Below are 20,047 nucleotides of genomic sequence, written 5' to 3'. Positions count from 1 at the left end.
GTAATTCAAGAAACAAAGCAGATGAACACAGGGGAAGGAAGGAAAAATAAGACAAAAACAGAGAGACAAATCATGAGAGACTCTTAACCACAGGAAAAAACTGAGGGTTGCAAGGGGGGGGGGGGGGCGCATGGAAGGAATGGCATAACTGGGTGATGAGCATTAAGGAGGGCACTCAGAATGAGCACTGGGTGTTATATACAACTGATGAATCACTAAATTCTACCTTTGAAACTAATAATATACTATATGTAATTTAAATGAATTAAATATAACAAAATAAAAACGCAGAAATGTATAAGTATCTTTTCAAGTTATTGAAAAGAACTGTAAAATACAGTTTAAAAAAAAGCAAAGTACAAAATAGGCTGTAGTATGCTATACCTGTGTTAGAAAAAAGTATAAATGCAGCATATGCACAGAAAACTTCTGGAAGGATACTCAAGAAACTTAGATATGATTCTCACTAGATTGAACTCTGGGTATGGTATAGAAGGGAGATATCTCTTTCACTGTGTTGTTTGAATTTTCTATCATATGAATGCTTTCCTTTTGTAATTTAAAAAAAGAAAAAATTAAAAAATACTGTAAAACTGTATAGGAAAATTTAAATGCTATCTGAAAAAGGACTTGTATCCAGAATATATAAAGAACTTCTCTACAAATGAATGTTTTAAAAAGACAACCCAAAAGAAAAATAAGCAAAATGTTTGAACAAAAACTTCACAACAAAGTTTAGCCAAACTGCCAACAAAGAAAATTGCTCAACTTCATTAGTCATCAAGGAAATGCAAATTAAAACCGCAAAGCACACACAACTAAAATGAAAGACAGTCAATATTAAGTAGTGACAAAGACACAGAATAACCAGAACTCATATATTGAGCGGGAGTGTAAGTTGATAAACCCACTCTAGAAAACTACTAAATCTAAACATATATACATACACTTTATAACCCAACAATTCTACTGCTGGGTATATACCAAAGAGAAAAGAGTGCTTAGGTCCACTAAAAGAAACACGCAAAAATGTTCATAGCCATAGTATTCATAATATCCCCAAACCAAAAAGCACCAAATGTACCAAAAAGTAGAATGGATGAATTATGCTATCGTAATAGAATACCACAAACCAATGAAAAATCATTACCTCTCTATACAAATGTAGACAAATCTTATAACGCTGAAGAGTAAAAGTCACATATAAAAGAGAAATACTGTATAATTCCCATGCAAAATTCAAAAGCAGGCAAAACCAATCTATGTTGATAAAAGTCATAAAAGGTTGGGGGTATTACCTGGGGTAGGGAACAAGGAGACTCCTGCTGGGATATTGGAAATGTATTATCTGTCAACATGGGTAGGTGGTGGTTATGTATTTATATACATGTGAAAAGAATCATCAAGTTATACATAAAAAGTCATCAAAATAAGAAAATGGTAATACAAGTCAAAGACTGGCAGAATATTTTTCCAAAAGACATATCAGATAATCAGATCATTACCCAATTACACAAAGAACTCTTAAAACACAATGAGAAATCACACACAATAGGCAAAAGACCTAGACACTTCACCAAAGAAGATGTACAGATGACAAATAATCATCTGAAAAGATGCTCAACATCATTTTTCATTAAGGAATTTCACATTAGGGATCCCTGGGTGGCGCAGCGGTTTGGCGCCTGCCTTTGGCCGGGGGCACGATCCTGAAGACCCAGGATCGAATCCCACATCGGGCTCCCGGTGCATGGAGCCTGCTTCTCCCTCTCTCTCTCTATCATAAATAAATAAAAATTTATAAAAAAAAAAAAAAAAGGAATTTCACATTAAAATGAGATATCGCTACATATCTATTAGAATGGCCAAAATTCAAAACATTGACACCACCAAATGCTGGTAAGCCCATGGAGAAACAAACATTCATTGCTGCTAGTGGAAATGCAAAATGTATAATCACTTTGGAAAATAGTATGGTAGTTTCTTACAAAACTAAACACAGTCTTATCATAATCCAATCACATTCCTTGGTTATTACCAAGCTGAAAACTATGTCCACACAAAAACCTGAACATGAGTGTTTAGGGCAGCCTTATTCATAATTGCTAAAATTTGGAAGCAACCAAGACGTACTTAAGTAGGTGAATGAATAAACAAACTGTGGAACATCCAAATAATGGAGTATCATTTGGTGCTAAACAGAAGTGAGCTATTATCAGGTCATGAAAAGTCATGGAGTAAACTTAAATGCATATTACTAAGTGAAAAAAGCCAATCTGAAAAGGCTACATACTGTAGAATTCCAACCATACGACATTCTGGAGAAGGCAAAACTATGGAGACAGTAAAAATATCAGTGATTGTGTGGGGGTGGGGATATGAATAGGCATAGCATGGAGAATTTTTAGGACAGTGAAACCATTCTGCATGATACTATGATGATAAATTTTCATTTTGTGAAAATTCATTTCACTCAATACTTAAGATGTATACATTTTCACTCTGTATTATACTTCAATTAAAAAGTTTACATTTTGGGCAGCCCCGTGGCGCAGCGATTTAGCACCACCTGCAGCCCAGGGCGTGATCCTGGAGACCCTGGATCGAGTCCCACATCAGGGTCTCTGTATGATGCCTGCTTCTCCCTCTGCCTGTGTCTCTGCCTCTCTCTCTCTGTCTCTATGAATAAATAAATAAAAAATCTTTAAAAAAAGAAGTTTACATTTTAAAAAGGTACAATAAAAGTACATTGACATGCCATCTAATTCACCAAAAAACATGTTCAATCTGTCTAAAACTAATCTTCTCTTTCCCACAAGTCCCTCATCTTTCAGACAGAACCACTTCAACATAAGAAATTCCAAAGTATAAACGTTTTTCTAGAAGACAAAACTCTGCGCATCACTGACAAATTACATTAATCATTGTATCTATAATTTTACTTTTGATTTAGGAATACATGCATTCACAAACAACTTTTCAAAACCTAGCCAGCTTCTAAGTAGAACTTCTATACCCACCATATATACAACTGACACCATCTTTCACCCAGTTGCACAGGTCAGAAATCTTACTGCCTCTCTTCCCCATTCCACCTCCCCATTCAATCCATCTCTGCTCTTATATTCAAGCCCCCTCTTCAGACCTCACTGACCCAGTGCTATCATTTGAAATGTTTGTGTCCCCCCAAAATTCACACATTGAATCCTAAGGCCCAGTGTGATGCTGTTTGGAGTTGAGGCCTTTTGGAGGTGATTAGACCATGGGAGAGCACTGCCCTAATGAATGGGATTAGTGCCCTTATAAAACAGGCTGGAGAGATCCCTTATCCCTTCCACCACATGAGGTTATAATGAGAACATAGCATTATCAATGAGAAAGACTCACATCAGACTCATCAGAATCACAATCTGTCAGTGCCTTGATCTTGGATTTCCAGCCATCAGAACTATGAAAAATAAATTTTTGCTGTTTATAAGCCACCCAAGTCTGTGGTATTTTAACAGCCTGAATAGACCAAAATACCCATATTTCAGCTTATATTCATTCTTAGCTTTCCTACTAGAGGATTTACTCAGAGTTGCTCTACCTTGGGTCCAAAAAACCTACAGTCTATACTACAAATGCATTAAGATCTAAGTGGTTTCCTTCATAATCCTAAGCATTTTTATTTTATGCATTATGCTGAGAGAGGTCTATGGTCTTCATCAAATTGTCAAAGGGATCCATGGCCCAAAAAAGGTTTTTTGTTTTTGTTTTTTTTAAAGATTTTATTTACTTATTCATGAGAGACACAGAAAGAGAGAGAAAGAGGCAGAGACACAGGCAAAGGGAGAAGCAGGCTCCCTGCAAGGAGCCCGATGTGGGACTCGATCCCGGGTCTCCAGGATCACACCCTGGGCTGCAGGCGGCGCTAAACCGCTACACCACTGGGGCTGCCCCAAAAAAAGGTTTTAAATGATCTAGCTAGACTCTGTTTCCATGCTTATAACCTCCAATTCTCCTCCACATTGCTGCCAGTTATTTTTTGAAACATAAATATCATCTGTCATCCATCCTTAAAATCCTTAAATGGTCCCAATGCAACCAGGATAAAAATCAACTCAACAGCATGGCAATCAAGTATATTCATAACTGGCCCCTCCTCATCCCCTCAGTTTCATCTTGCCTCTTGCCATATACTACAGCTAACATACTGAGCTGTATCTGCAATCCCCTAAATTCATTATGCTTTCTCACTCCTCTCTGCCTTTGCACAAGCTGTTCCCCCTGCTTTTTATACCTAGCTTAAGCACCATCTCCTCATAGAAGCCCTCCTGGCCATCCTCCACTCCCAGTCTCAGTGAGATGCCCTGTTAGTGCTCACATCACTCTGTGATGATCCCCCAAAGCACTTTCCTCATGGTGTTTAGCCAGTTTATTGATATGCCTCCCCTTCTAGACTATGAGCTTTCTTAGGGCAAAAGCCAGAGCAGGGTATATATCATGTCTAACAGAGCTCAAGACCACAACAGAGTCCTCAACAAATGCTTACTAACAAGAGACAAGCCTTGGAAAAAGGCAAACTAGCCAAAGACTAGTCAGAAACCTCATCAACTTACTATATGGAACTGATATGTAGACTGCCATTAATGCAAATTGCCCAGTTAAGATAGTTCTGCATCTATTAATCTACCACCAATGTTCCTTCATTCAAGGCTGAGAAGTTAGCCTTTAATAAATGTAATTTACCATGGTCAGGCACTGTGCCAACAACTTGACAGGCATTAGAGCTCACTAAACTTCAAAGCAACCCTAAGATTTTTTTTTATTTTATTTTATTTTTTTTTAAGATAAAGAGACAGGGAGGTAAACTACCTAAAATCAGGTTTTAAATTCAGGATTCTGATTCCAAAGCCCATGCCTAGCCACCAAACTCAGTTGGTTTTCTGGAGAGAAGAGATTAGCATTTCACTGGAAGACTCTGGATTGGATGAGAGGGGACCTTTCATTAGCCACTCAGCAAACAAGAAAGGTCTTATTCCCCAGGCAGCACTATTATTAAATTCTTTAACATTTAACGTAACCTCCCAGTAAGTATTAGTTGCAAAATCTTTCAAAAGAGAAGGGCTTATGAGAGTTGTTTTTCCAAGAACAGCAAGTAAAGCTAGTGAACAGCAAGTAAAGATGGGTGAAACTTTGCTGAACTCTCTATCGGACTCAGGGATTGCGAAGGGAGAAGAAAAATTCATCTCACAGAATGTAGCAATACCAATAAAGGAAAGAAAGTAGATGGAGTCTCTGAGGCCCGCTGCAAAAAGACACCATGAAGCACCATCCTTCAACTGGCTGAAAAGGTGTCTCTGAGCTTAGAAAGAGCCCAAGGGGTTCTAACAGATAGAACACCAATTTGCTGAGAGCTGCTACATTTCCACTAAACTTTAGCTTATAATGTGCACCACAGCTCGTATCCTATGATCTTTTGCACTACCCTGCAAGAACCTAGGGGACTCACGCCCTGCACTTCAAGAGAAGACAGCATGTTTTCTTTAATCCCAGCCCCCACCTGTTCACATTAGTTTCTTTACAGATGCAGCCACCTCTCATATTTTGACTAGAAACTAGTGACCGCAATGCATCTTCACTCCTAACTACCACCACTCCACTTCCATCCACATTTCCCTTTCTTCATCCCCCTCACTCATCTTCCCCTTGACCACCTTCTGTGTCCTTCCTCTTCCAACTCACCCCCAAATCTAGTGTGATACAGATCTGTCTGGTGACTTTTTGCACCCCAAATTTAAACACAAAACCAGGGATCCCTGGGTGGCGCAGTGGTTTGGTGCCTGCCTTTGGCCTGGGGCGTGATCCTGGAGACCCAGGATCGAGTCCCACATCGGGCTCCCTGCATGGAGCCTGCTCCTCCCTCTGCCTATGTCTCTGCCTCTCTCTCTCTCTCTGTGACTATCATAAATAAATAAAAATTTAAAAAATAAAAAAAATAAAAAAAATAAACACAAAACCAACACAGTCCATTCTTCCTAGTTTCTAGCTCCAATCAAAACAACATACAATGTAAGTAATGAAAACTATTCATATAAATCTAAGGGCTTTCAACTAAGAGATTAGAATACGTAGTCACTATCCAGTTTAAAATCAAGAGTAAGAAAATGTGGACACACACTTCCACAGAACACGTTTTACTGTGCCTATCATTTTCTAAATTAATCCATGAATCCAAGAGATTCACATATATACCATGCAATCTCCATACCTTTACTCAAGATTGTATCATTTATGTCACAGCAACCATGCCTTAATTAGATCCTACCCAATATGCACTGAAAAAAAAGATTAGCCTTACAAATAAAATGCATGGTTTGAGCACCTCTCACTGGCAGTGGAGTGGGGGGGATAGGGAGAAGGTGACATGGATGACATAGAGAGCTAATTAACAGTGACTTATCCACAGAAACAAGGAATACAAGCCTCAAAGATTACATAAGCATGTACCCCAATCAACAAAAGTTCCCCTAAGCAAACATTTCTAAGATCAACATCAAGAACACTCCTTTATTTTTAAAAGTGAATAGCACAGCTTTGTTATATTAAAAGAGAAAAGGAAAAGCAAACTACATAAAACCATGTAAAGTCATATACTGTGAAGATTTTACATACACGTACAAAGTTTCATAGGCAAACACAAACACTTGAAAAACCTGGTTTTCTGGATTTCAGTGGCAACTGAAGAAAACAAGTAATACCAACCATCCAAGTCTCCCCAAGCACAAAAACCTAGAAATCGTAAATCTAGAAACAATTTACACTGAAATATATCACACCTTTTCCCATCTCCAGCTTATTTTTTATTATCTTTTGCTGGTTAATATATTTCTGGCCAGTCTAAAAAATGACTGTATTGTTTAATCTACTTTGTATCTCATTCGTTACATTTAAAAAACATGTTTCAGGCCATAACTTGCCACCACATGTATTTATATAAGGTACTCTAGAAAGGGTTGAAAACTGAAAAACAATGACCTGAAATAGGCAGACTTTGAAAGCACAGACATGCTCAGCAAAGCCCTCCACCCAATCTATGTTCTCCAAATTCTTGCCCCCATTCTTCCAGCTACCATAAACTACAGAAACCTCATTCTGTGTTCAGAAATTCTACCAACATACACACACAAGAGAAAATCAAATGTCTGGCACAAGAACCTGACTGTGGGAAGAGTATTTGTGATATTTTTGAATGGTCAGAATACTTCTCCTTCCAGGAAGTGTGGCTGAGAGTGTGATTTATATAAATGCACTTCAACTTACCAGTCTGTTAAGAGTCCAAGACATGACAAGACAGCTGTTACTCCATACCATTCCACTTTAGCAAAAAGAAATGAGAAAAGGCACTCCCCAAAAGGTCCCAAGTACATCACCAACCTCACTCTTTGCCAGGTCATTACTGAGGCAGCAGGGAGTCTAAATAGAGCCTGTCTACAAATTAAAAACACAAAATGGTATGGTGTGGTCTGCTCCCATTCCTACCAACCACCCACAGCCATGGTGATAGGAAGCTGCATCAATAACCTCTCCCAGGACACTCTTCTGCCCTAATCACACCTGCCTATGATACTAGACATCTGGTATGCTGAATGAATAGATGCAATAATCTAGTACTGCACCTTCCTACTGCATTCTTTCTTCCTCTGGTCAACAGCTGCAGCCACAACTTCAGATGTCCAGCACTGTTTGTAGCTCTGCAACCTGGTCTCAAGGATGACACGGCATTTTCATTCAACTTGTACCATTCCCTCAGCCTGGTGCATCACAGTTGTTCTGTCCACTGCTGCTGGATATTCCAATACATTCCACTTTCTTCTGTACACGGGAACTTGAATTTATTGGAAAATCCAATGCACATATCCCCAATCACGTGCCAAAAGCTGCCATATGAGACTTACATTTGTAAAAAACAAATATTATTCCTCCACAAAAGTCATAGTCCAACGGTGAATATCTTTCAAAAAGTCTCTCACTGGGCAGTCCCGGTGGCGCAGCAGTTTAGCGCCGCCTGCAGCCCACGGTGTGATCCTGGAGACCTGGGATCAAGTCCCACATCAGGCTCCCTGCATGGTGCCTGCTTCTCCCTCTGCCTGTGTCTCTGCCTCTCTCTCTCGCTCTAAGAATAAATAAAATCTTTAAAAAAAAAAAAAAAAAAGGTAAGATGAAAAATAATATATGGAAACAAACTATGGACTAACTGGTAGTGACACCTTAATTCTCAAAACTGATCAAAGGAACACGTTCCAGTAATCTGAACTAACAACAGCATTGCTTCCCCCAATGGAAATAAAATGTTAGAGCTGGAGAGAAACTTAGAGCTAAATTAAACAAGTCTCTCATTTTCAAAAGACAAGAAAACAGGGGTCTGCAGAACTCATAAGAAAATAGGCTTGAGGGATCCCTGGGTGGCGCAGCGGTTTAGCGCCTGCCTTTGGCCCAGTGTGTGATCCTGGAGACCCGGGATCGAATCCCACATCGGGCTTCTGGTGCATGGAGCCTGCTTCTCCCTCTGCCTATGTCTCCGCCTCTCTCTCTCTCTCTCTCTCTCTCTCTCTCTGTGTGTGACTATCATAAATAAATAAATTAAAAAAAAAAAAGAAAATAAGCTTGAATGTCAATTAGATCTCAACAACAAAAAAAATTGCCTTGAAAATCCTGGTTGTCTATCAGGTCAACAGGTTCTTCAACAGTGTTCTTCTGTCAACACTGTCCAGAAGAACCTTCTGGGAGGAGAAACTATTCTATACCTGTGTTCCTTAAAAGGTTAACTACTGAGCTAGTAGTACTTAACATGTAGATAGCATAACTGAAGAAATGAATTTTTTATTTTAATTAGTATGAATTTAAATTGCTATACGTAGCTAGTGGCTACCATACGGCCAAGCACAATTCTAGAATATGTTCTTGGATTTTGGTTTTTAAAACAAAGTTGCTAACGTCTCTACTGCATTTAACACACACAGTAAATTTCTTCTTCTAAAATATCTCATTCACCAACCTAATCCTGTTATACAGAAACCGAGTCCAGAACATGATCAGTCTGGATGTCAGAGTCTCTACAGAACTGAGTGATATTAGTGTCACCCACCCAGCTGGAGTGTTTTACAAACCGCTATGACACAAGTCCCACAACACCCAACAAGCTTCAATCTAGACAATTTTTCAAGAGTTTCATTAAAATTATACAAGTATTGGGTTGTGACCAGTCACCTCCTATGCATGGCTTTGTTGAGATACCAAGCTTTACCTTCCTTCAAAAAGAAAAAAAGAATGTTTAACCTCAATCTTTATTTATGATTATAGGATTCTGAAACTCTGAATCAATTTGCACACACACAACCCTTTTATGATCTAATAAAAATCCAAATTATATTAGTTCTCACAGTCTTAGTACTCTGTTCTTGGTAAATAATATCTAACATGCTGGGTTGTTTTGTTTTGTTTTTTTAATAACTTTACTCATTTCAAAAGATTCTTAGTCCAGGGCACCTGAGTGGTGCAGTCAGTTAAGCAAGTTAACTCTTGTTTTCAGCTCAGGTTGGGATCTCAGGGTCATGAGATAGGGCCCTGTGCCGGGCTCCACCTCCATGCACAGGGCAGAGTCTGCTTGAAATTCTTTCTCCCTCTTCCTCTGCCCCTCCCACTCATGCTCATGCTCAAGCTCTTGTGTTCTCTCTAAATAAATAAATCTAAAAAAAAAAAAAAAAGACAGCCCTCTGATTTCTGTGTCTAGGAAAGGTTAGTCGATGAAAACTAACGTTAAGTTTAATACCATTAAGGATTAAGAAGAGATTTTTAGTCAAAACTTTTCAGTACTGAGTTCTCCTTTTTAGGCAGAAGCAGGGTGAATGGGAGAAAAGAATAATACCAAGAGTTATATGTCCTGTATGTTAGTTAACTGGATCTGACGCTAAAAAGCTATCGCCTCAAACCAGTATAAAACAAAGACCATGATTTCTTAGGAAGAAAGAAGGAAAAAAAAGAAGGAAAAGAAGGAAAAGAAGGAAAAGAAGGAAGGAAGGAAGGAAGGACAGGAAGTAAATGAAGGCATTACTGACGTCTTAAGGTACTTCCTTACCTTCCCTCCTCCCTCACTCCCCCTCCACCCCCCCTACTCCTACCTCCTCCCTCACTCCAAAACTCACTTCCCTCCCTCCCCTCCGCCCTCCCCCATTGGGCCTAGGTGGCTCAGTAGTTAAGTATCTGCCTTTGGCTCAAGTCATGATCCCAGAGTCCTAGGATTGAGCCCTGCATCCTGCTCCCTGCTCAGTGTGGGGGAGAGGGGGTCTGCTTCTCCCTCTGCCTCCTCACCCCCAAAAACTGTTTGTGCTCATATGCTCTCTCTCAAATAAATAAAATCTTTTTTTAAAAATTATCTCCCTGTGTTCCATCACATCAATGGGACAAATTTTATGTTTTCTGAATACCCAAATGTAATCAGGAAAATGGGGCAAGTAGATAAACATACAGACGGTGAACACTTTATTACATCATGTCACATCTTCAGGTGTGCACAATACTCAAAGACGCAAAGTAAAACTGCACAAATGAGCGGTTCTGTTTTTAAGGGACTGTTTAAGGGGACTTTATAATCAAGGGATAATTAGTGACATCACTGGAATAAACATTCTACTGATTAACTAGTAATTCATGCTGTGTTCACTTGAACTTGAAAGCCCAGGTTAAGTTGGTTAAAGTGTGGCAACATGTTCTAATTGGGAGCCTGAGACCAAAGAATCCAGGGCCACACACTGTTCGGAGCCAAGCACACTAGCCAGATAACTCACAAAGTGACAGAAACAGAGTTCTACATCAATTCCAAAGGCCTGGGCTCAGAGGGAGGAAAAAAATATATAGTGATTCTATTTAAGTTAACTAGTCAATACTTTGTGATTCCCAAAAGTAAAATGGAATAAAACAAATCATCTTATATTTTCAATCAACTTTCTACTAGTAACATCTTTAGGAATGGAATACAGTTAGTGACATTACTCTTGATCTCTGCCTAGCCCCATTTTTAAAAATTTATTTATTTTTATCTAGCAGATATAGTTAGTGAATAAAATGCTTCAACAGAATAGACCAAAGATAAAATACCTTTGATATTATCTATATCTCTAAAAAACTGTATCCATATATTTATGACACAAGAGCTTATTTTTTATCAAAAACAATGAATAGTTTACCAAATAAATTCCATATTTAAATACTCCATTATGCCCTAAATATGAGACTAAACATTTATGTCAACTATACTTTAAAATTATTTATGAAAGTGGGATCCTGGATGGCTCAGCAGTTTAGTGCCTGCCTTCAGCCCAGGGTGTGATCCTGGAGTCCCAGGATCAAGTCCCATATCGGGTCCCTGCATGGAGCCTGCTTCTTCCTCTGCCTGTGTCTCTGCCTCTCTCTCTCTCTCTCTCTCTCTCTCTCTTAAGAATAAATAAATAAAATCTTAAAAAAAATAAAAAATAAAATAATTTATGAAAGAAATAGTAGTTTCCAGGAGCACCTGGATGGCTCAGTGGTTGAGCATCTGTATTTAGCTCAGGTCGTGATCCAGGGGGTCCCAAGATCGAGTCCCATTTCGGGCTCCCTGCAGGAAGCCTGCTTCTCCCTCTGCCTATGTTTCTGTGTCTCTCTCTGTGTCTCTCATGAATAAATAAAGATAAAATATTTTTTAAAAAATAAAGAAATAGTAGTTTCCAAAGTTTCCATATATTACAATAGAGACTGTCTCCAATTATAAGAGCTAAATATCAGTGATTGGATTTTTATACTTAATATAGATTTTTTAAGAAATCCATCTTTCCCCTAATTATCCTTTTTTATTTATCCCGCAATATATTCAGCATATTAGTGTCTTAGTCTTCTTTCTCTCTTTTTTGGAATATTGTCTGCTCTTTCAACAACTTTTGAAAATACCTGTGAATTTACATGTATCAGTACATTTTAAATGTCTAAATAATGTAAAATGTAACTTCAACTAATAATATCTGTGTAGTTTAAAAGGGCTTTTGTGTATGAATACATTGCAACTTAAATACTATTTTACTCCAGAGTTGACTATTACAAACTAATATGTTTTTCCCATGATTACAGAATGCCTAAAAATGAGCCAAGAAAATGCTCCCATTTCACTAAAAGTTGTAAGTACATATCTGAGGGAAAAAAAAAAAAAAACTGTTTATGATCATTAACTATAAAAACATTGTATACACCATGCAAACACCTTCCAACTTTTATAAAGAGGTAAATCTTCAACAATTTCCAAGGTAGCAACATTTCCCAGTGGAGAGATGGTCTCTATAAAATAGTAACTTAATGACCTGCACACAATTATACAATATAAACCAAGAGGAGGAGAGAGGAGAAGTAGAAACTTTACTTGTTCAAGCACTCTCACATTTGCACTGTATGCTCCTGTCATTCCACTTTCTAATTGCATTCCAACAAGCAAGACCTCACAGTTCTATTTAACCAAGCCCCTGGTGTCCTGACTGGACAATGCCAGGCAGCAAGTCCAGCAGCCCAAGTCCTTAGAGAGAAGAGCAATCCTAAGGAACTGCCTTTAGTCTACTATAATGCCAGAACATTCTGCCGAGAGGCTCCTCTGCAAAGATCTGGGTGTGGGCCGTGGCTAGCTGATTTTAGAGACCTACGGCTTCCACAGACTGCAATGCTGACTAAAGTTTTCAGGTAACACACTCACCTTCATTTTCATCAAAGGAAAAGGCAAAAGATAGCTCCTGAATTGCTTTCACATCTACCTAGGTCTTTCCATTCTCCCTGGCTACTACACATAATCATCCCTATTTTGGGTTACTCTTCCAGACAAGACTTCTGTACCTCTGGCAACACCACATGAACATAAAAAACATCACACTGATACAATCATACCCACTCTCAACACTATCCGATCTTCTACATTAAAGAAAGTCCCATCACTATCTGCTCAAGGTTCTTCCATAGTTCTTAGTAAAAGAACTCAAGATAAAAGTCCAAAGACCTAGGCCTTACCTACAGAGCCCTCCATTACCAATTGCTCTCACCATCTCTAGCCGATCCCCCCTCACAATCTACCAATCCACCCCAATGAATTTTTGGTTCCTGAAATGTAGAGTGCTCTTTGTCTTTTCCAGGCCTTCACCCATGCTCTTCCCTCCGCCTGGAAGAAACTCTTCTATTTCCATTCTCTCCTATCCTTCCGGCAGGTGTAGGCTAGTGTCACTTCCTCCAGGCTACTTTCCTCTACCTCCACGTCAACTAGGCTAAGTGCTCCTCCCAGAGTACCCTGTACCAATGCTAACACACATTATTCTGTCACTTTACTTCCATATGCCCTCTGTCCCCAGATGGGGCCAGTGCCCCCTTGTCCACCATTATATCACAGGCACTCAATTATCTATTGAATATATTCAAGTTTACTTAATGAACATAGTATGGAAGTGACCCATACACTAAGGAACACACATGCTCAAAGCCAGTTATGATAAAACTAGGCAGCAATATCGTGACACTTTGGTATAAAATGCAAATTACACAGCTACCCACAAACTGCTTTTGAAAAGGTTAAAGCGTTACACATTAAAAAAAACAAGAACACTTCTCAACATAAAAATATTAGTTTTGTGCTCACAACTCCTATTTGGCAAACTGCAGTTCATAAAAAGGGCCTGAGACCATCAAAGAAGCAGGCCTGATTGCTTATGGGTCGAGTATGGTATGGATTTAACTATGCCTCCCTGCACGTATCAAACTTTCTTGGCATCATTCAGAACTCTGCTAGCTAAAAGTAAAAGGCTATTCCGTTTCCTTAGTTTCTACATCTTGCTCTAAGTCTTTCAATAAGGGTTCCACGCACAATAATAGTCCCAAGGACATACACACGTTGCCAGGAAACAAGCCTCTGATACATCCTGGGCATTAGTTGCCACTGGCAGCTACTTTCTTTGAGCCACATGTCTTCTTATGAGTTACAATCAGAGGCTTGTGACTCCAGATTTTTCCAGAGCAGCAGATTGATGTCATAAACGTGATGGTACTAAGCACTCTGAAGAGCTCACCAGCTCCACCCTAAGCTCCCAGTAAGCAAGGGGCAAGCTATCCACCCTCTTAAGCCTCAACTTCCTCATCCATAAAGAGATAATGGATCTAAAATTCTGTGGGAATGAGACTGTCCCTGAAAGTGCTTAGCAGACAGTCCACTTATTAGGAAGGCTATAAAACCTTAAATATTTTCACATCTTCAGAACTTTGGTAATACCATAACTTATTTTTGACTAACATCTTTCCACCAGGAATTCTTGAGAAAGAAAAGGCAGAAAGATGAGAAAATGACCATCTATTTCTTTGTCACCACCTTGAATCGGGCAAATTCCACAGAAAACTACATTATTAAGATCCACTTTCTAATCTTTCTCTGCACTCCCCAAAATCAGACTTAATCTGTACCTGGGCCATTCTTAACATCTGAGAAGTAGCAAAAATAAAATAGTTCAATACATTTTCCCAAGATGTTCTCAGAAATAATCATTTCCTTACTGCCTATATGTACCTTGAAATATACTAGGTCTTTGGAAAAATTTTTTAAAAAGGGGGCTCAATCACAAAATTCCTTTAAAGTCTCTGGTTTCCTTATGATACAATTAGAATTGTAAGGTAAGATGGAGGCACCTGTTAGGTAAAAGGGGTGGTAATTCATGAAACTCAAGCCCTACGAGGAGAATTTAAAATATAACTATAGGTGGTGGAAAAGTTGATTTCCCACCTCATATTCTTTCACTCTAACACAAGATGGCTAAGTAATAATGCAGGCTGGCCAATGTGAATATTTTTATCATCAAAAAAAAAAAAAGAAAAAAGAAAAAAAAAAAAAGGAGGGAGAGAGAGGAATCTGAGCCAATTGAGCAAACTGGCTCTCACGTTCCCAAGCCAGGCTGCCTTGAGTTTTATTTTTTGTTTTTTTTGGGGGGATTTTGACAGGGAAATTTTACAAATCTTCTGAAATGTGTTTGAAATAAAGGTGAGACCTCCACAATCTTGTAACTTTACCCCAGCCTGGGTTCCGGGCTGGATTTTTTTTTTTTTTTTTTTTTTTTTTTTAATGGGTGACGTGTGAACAGCTTCCTAAAAGCAAATAGGGCACTGGGATATAATTTAGGAAGTGATGATGCAAGTCTCTGGGGGACCGGGAGGGGGAGGAGGTGAAAAAGTCAGAGGAAATACCCTCCTGGTGCCTGGGCACCAACTCCTACCAAGGCGGGGGGGAGGGCTGGCCGCCTCCACATGCCAAGGGAGAGGGGCACCCCAGCTCCACCCGGAGGTGCCAACACCGCCCCCTCATCCCTTCCTGCTGCCCTGCCCCCCTCCCCCGCGGCCCGGGCGGCCCGGGCGGCCCCGGCGGCCCCAAACCCCAGGTAGGAGGGTCCCGGAGGGTGGCAGTGCACCCCGGGCAGGGCCTCCTCTGCCCACCTCCGGCTCCCCACCCAGCGCCCCTCCCCGAGACGCGGCCCCTGCCCCCTCCCAGCAGGCCCGGCTCGGGCCCAGCCCCCAGGGTTCCGGCCTCCCGCCGCCCCGAGGCCTGGCCGGCAGCCCCCGCGCCCGCGCTCGCGCCCCCGGCCCCCGCCCCCGCCCCCACCCGGCCGGACACTTACCCCCAGAAGCCGCAGGGACAGCGAGGCGGCAGGCTGGGCGCTTTGCTGCGCTCGCTCCCGGCGTCTCCCATGGTGCTCGGCGGCGGCGGAGCTCGGCGGCGGCGGCGGCGGCGGCGGCGGCGGCTGGGCCCGGGCCCCGCTCGAAGGAGGCGGCGGCGGAGGCGGCGGCGGCGGCGGCGGCGGGGGGCTCGGGGCGGGGGGAGGGGGAGGGAGCGGGCGCGCGGGCGGGCGCGAGTCCGGGGCTCCGAGCCGGGATTCCAGGCCGGTCAGCTGGAGGCGGGCCGCACCACTCGGCCTGCAGAGACGGGGGGGCCGGGGGAGGCGCGGAGAGCAGAGGGAGGGGAGCCGAGGAGGAGGGGCGTGCGGGGGACGAGGGGAGACCCGGCGCCCTCGGCGGCTCCCACCGCCGCTCGCAGCCAGAGCGGTGTCCCGTGCGGCGGCGCCGGGACGCACCTGAGGCCCCCGCCGGCTCTGGCGTAGCAGCGGCCGCTGGGAAGCCCTGGGACCCGCTCGCTCCGTCACTCTCCCCTCCCCCGGAGGCTGCGCTGACCGGACAATGGCCGCTCCGCCCCCTCCCCTCCTCACGCACCCCTCCCAAGGAGTCACAATGGTCTCGCCCGGGGGAGCCGCCGCCAAAGCCCAGCAGCTGATCAGCTGGGATCCGGGCGTGCCACTTTGTTCCGCTCCTCAAAGGAAGGCTACTGGGCTCTGCGCTGAGCCGAGCGCGTCGGGCTATCACTCGGCGACGGGCCTCTGAGGCTCCCGTATTCTCGGGACTTTTAAAATCTGAGGCAAACTTACCTTCTCCCCGTCGGAAGAAGGGGAGCAGGCTTCTGACTACTCTGAGGCGCGTTGCCTCCCCCCCAAACACGAATGGTACGGCCCAAGCGGGAGGGGGAGGAGCAGATTAGTTGTTTAGGGTAAGTCGGGCCGGTCCCGGAGCGGCGGACGAGTGCAGCGCATGCGCCCGGAGACCCCGTAACCGGGTGTGGGAGGGGCCAGGAGGGAGCGCTTCCAAACCCGGAAGTGGCCCTCGCGTTTTGCAGGGCCGTGGGGGTCCTCGCCTGCAGGGAGGGCCCGGAACTGGCTGCTGCGGGGCCTCTTCTCCGCTAACTGCCAGTCCCCTAGGAGTCTCTCTCTTCCCAGTGGCCCGGCACCCGACCCACTCTTCAGTTCCACCCAGACGACTGGTCTCCTCTTGGCTGGAAGGAACTTCTGGGAAACGTCCCTCCCCCCCTCCCCCCTCCTCCCCTCCCCCCCTCCTCCCCTCCCCCCCCTCCTCCCCTCCCCCCTCCTCCCCCGCCCCAGGAAGGGCGGGAGGGCAGCGTCTCCGTCACGTTCCGCGCCCCTCCTCTCTCGTCGGTGCCCGCAGCCTCGGAGACGCAAGTCCACAACCTGTGCCTTGGCAGGGAAAGCCTCTTTTTTTTTTTTTTTTTTTAAAGGTTCATTTGTTTATTCCTGAGACACACTGAGAGGCAGAGACCCAGGCAGAGGGAGCAGCAGGCTCCACGCAGGGAACCCGATGCGGGACTCGATCCCAGGACCCCGGGATCACGCCCTGAGCCGAAGGCAGATGCTCAACCGCTGAGCCCCCCCGGGCGCCCGAAAGCCTCTTTTTCTAGAGCGGACGGGTTTGGTTTCTGGGGGGAGCGCTGTGGCCGAATCCGTGATGAAAACTGATGTAACCAAAAGAAGTTCGAGCCACTAAAAAATAAGCGTTTAGCACTCTGTGTCTTTGATCTTGAACCCGTGCTGAGCTCCAGCCGTTCGTGAGCAGAAGGAGATTGTGAATGACCAATCTCAACGCGGGGGAAACTTGTACCATGATCTCCTGGAGAAGCGACCCACAGCTGAGACCCTTGTGGGCGAAAGTCCAGGTGCCAGCTGCTTGCAGGAAGCTTTCCTGGCTCTTAGAAAAAGCTGCTGTATACGCCCAACTCGGCGGGAATATGAGACCTCAGAGGGGGTATTACCTAGATCAATGTTATTACCAAATGTTGCTATTTTATTTCTATAGCTACAGTTATGTTTGTGCATGATCTGTGGACTTGTTAACGTGTGTGTCACCTCCTTTGGCCTCTAAAGAGCAAAGATCACAGCTTAGCATCCTCTTAGAGATGCTGCTACTTGATTGCAGAAGTCAAGTCCTTACAGCCAGCACACCCCAAAATGAGAGTGCTGGTTTTCGTAATACTGAGTTTCAACTTTGTGATTTTTCACAAGCCTTCAATAAATATTTTTGTCAAGAATCCATAGAATGGATGAGACCGTACAACACACCTAGCTTCCACTGGGCTCACACAGCCCTTAAATCTTCACTTAAGCTGACATAAAATTGCCACAGTCATGAAAGACTTACAGCCTTTGAGTTTAACAGATGAAGATTAAGTGGGACTCTTTCTCTATTGGCATCTTGATGATCTTTTATATATGGAAAAGAAAATCCGAAAACCAAAAGGAAGATGCAGTATAAACTGATTGTCAAATTCCAAACTGCTTGCCTACCTGTCTGTCTGCCAGTTATTTATTTTAACAAGCATTTTCCGAGTACTCAATATGTGCACAAGGTTTTCTAAGGCCTTGTGCCCCATATTCTCCTCTGCCCCACTGCTCTTTCCCTCTCTTGCCCAGCACACTCCTACTGCCCCTTCAGGCCTGTTTTCTCTTCAGTACCTTCCGTACCTCTGACAAGGCAAAATTGGTCCTACCTTCCTCTACCCACATAATCTCTGTTATAGGACCAAGAAATATACATGTTTATGTATATAAAGATATAAGATAAGATATCACAAAACCTAGCTCCAAAAGGTTTGGCTCTTAGAAATAGCTGCTGAGTACCCTCAACCCAGTGGGGATACAAGACCTTCGGAGGCTATTACCTAGATTAATTTTATTACCAAATGGTATTTTATTTCTATATATACTATTATGTTTGTGCATTATGTGTGTGCCTGTGGGATCCACAAGTCTCTGTGGGATGGAAGCCAACTCAGCCTATGTTTGCTAAATGGAAGAGCTAATCTGATAAGAAGTCCTTCTTAGTCAAACCTCTTTCATCTGCAAAGAACAGAAACCACTGAAACTTCATGCAAAAAATCATTAATTAGTAATTTATTGAAGGAAATAATCTTAAAGAACCCAAGGACACAGAGAGCAAATAGATCTCATGAAGGACTGGAAGAGGGATATAAAATACAGAAGCTAGGATCCCTGGGTGGTGCAGAGGTTTAGTGCCTGCCTTTGGCCCAGGGTGTGATCCTGGAGACCCGGGATCGAATCCCACGTTGGGCTCCCGGTGCATGGAGCCTGCTTCTGTCTCTGCCTCTCTCTCTCTCTCTCTCTCTCTCTCTGTGTGTGTGTGTGTGACTATCATAAATAAAAATAAAATAAATAAAATACAGAAGCCAAGTAGCCTAGTTTCTCATTATCTCTTTTTCTTTCTGGTCACATGTTCTCCCATCTCTGTGTCACTCTACAGATGTGTTTTCACTGCTTTTCGGGGAACACAGTGGAACGTGACTGTTCAAGCTTCCCTGGCTTCACTTCAAGAACCAGCAGAAATTAATCAGTTATCTATGAGTCCCAATAACCAGGGGGAAGAACCTTACTGGTCAAATTTATGTCAGGTTGTCTATTCTTGATAAAGTTGCTTTGGGCCAGTCAAGTCTCTTTGTTTTATAATGCAAACATGACTGCCAGAGGCTCATTCTTGTAGCCTTTGGTTCACAAAGAAGGTCAGTTGTGTTCTTGGCAAAGATTCTAAAAGGTGTCTACCACACACCAAAAAAAAAAGAGTAAATTGCAGCCTGAAATCAAAAAGTATAAAGAACAGTGGACATGTTCAAAAATTTTCCATCAAATTAACTCCTACTTAAAGTATTTCAGGCCTAAAAATCAAACGGCATTCCCTCAAATAAGCTTGCTTGATCCCCAGCCCCAAAATTATGTTGCCCCATTTTATTCTTCTTTGCAGAACCTATCATGATTTATAATTAAATATTTATGTGTGTGTTTTCTCTCCAAAGATCATGTCTGGTTTGCTCACTGCATACAACGCCCAGGACACATTTGGTAGACATTAATAAATATTTGGTGAATTAAAAAAAAAATCAACGTGAACCCCATATGTGAATTGGCACCCTATTCGGACTATCCCGGGAGATTGTCTGATCACTCTCACCTTCCCTAGAAGACATTGAAACTCACTGTGAACCTTCTCCTCACACTGAGTTGTATAAATGAGAACCAGTGTTCATTTACTTCCTCTTACTTCCTTGGCTAACTTTTCACTCTTAGTTCCCAAGGTTTCTATCAGAAGAGTCCTTGAACCAGTTCCTGAACATGCCCAC

The 20,047-nt window shown here is 42.7% G+C and overlaps 1 protein-coding gene and 1 long non-coding RNA gene across 4 annotated transcripts in view; one reads left to right on the top strand and one right to left on the bottom strand.

Moving 5' to 3' along the window:
• ZFAND3 (zinc finger AN1-type containing 3) overlaps nt 1-16,879 on the bottom strand; it is a 324,904-nt gene extending 308,025 nt beyond the window's left edge. Inside the window, exon 1 of one of the 3 annotated variants that reach the window (XM_038553941.1) lies at nt 16,500-16,879. Coding sequence is in view for 2 of the 3 variants with exons in the window: in XM_038553939.1 (XP_038409867.1) it covers nt 15,699-15,769 (71 nt within the window). In the remaining variant the exon portion in view is untranslated. Of the gene's footprint in view, nt 1-15,698; nt 15,814-16,499 lie in introns of those variants that run through there. The other 2 variants (XM_038553939.1, XM_038553940.1) reach the window with 2 other exon arrangements.
• Nucleotides 16,086-17,947, top strand: LOC111098244. Its single transcript, XR_005367642.1, has 2 exons — nt 16,086-16,574; nt 17,141-17,947. It is a non-coding gene; the product is annotated as an uncharacterized LOC111098244 (long non-coding RNA).
• Nucleotides 17,948-20,047: the final 2,100 nt, after the last annotated feature.

The sequence above is a fragment of the Canis lupus genome, chromosome 12 (genome assembly GCF_011100685.1).
Source record: "Canis lupus familiaris isolate Mischka breed German Shepherd chromosome 12, alternate assembly UU_Cfam_GSD_1.0, whole genome shotgun sequence".
Taxonomy (NCBI): domain Eukaryota; kingdom Metazoa; phylum Chordata; class Mammalia; order Carnivora; family Canidae; genus Canis; species Canis lupus.
Note: the sequence above shows the minus strand (reverse complement) of the source record. Positions and strands in the feature narration are given on the sequence as shown.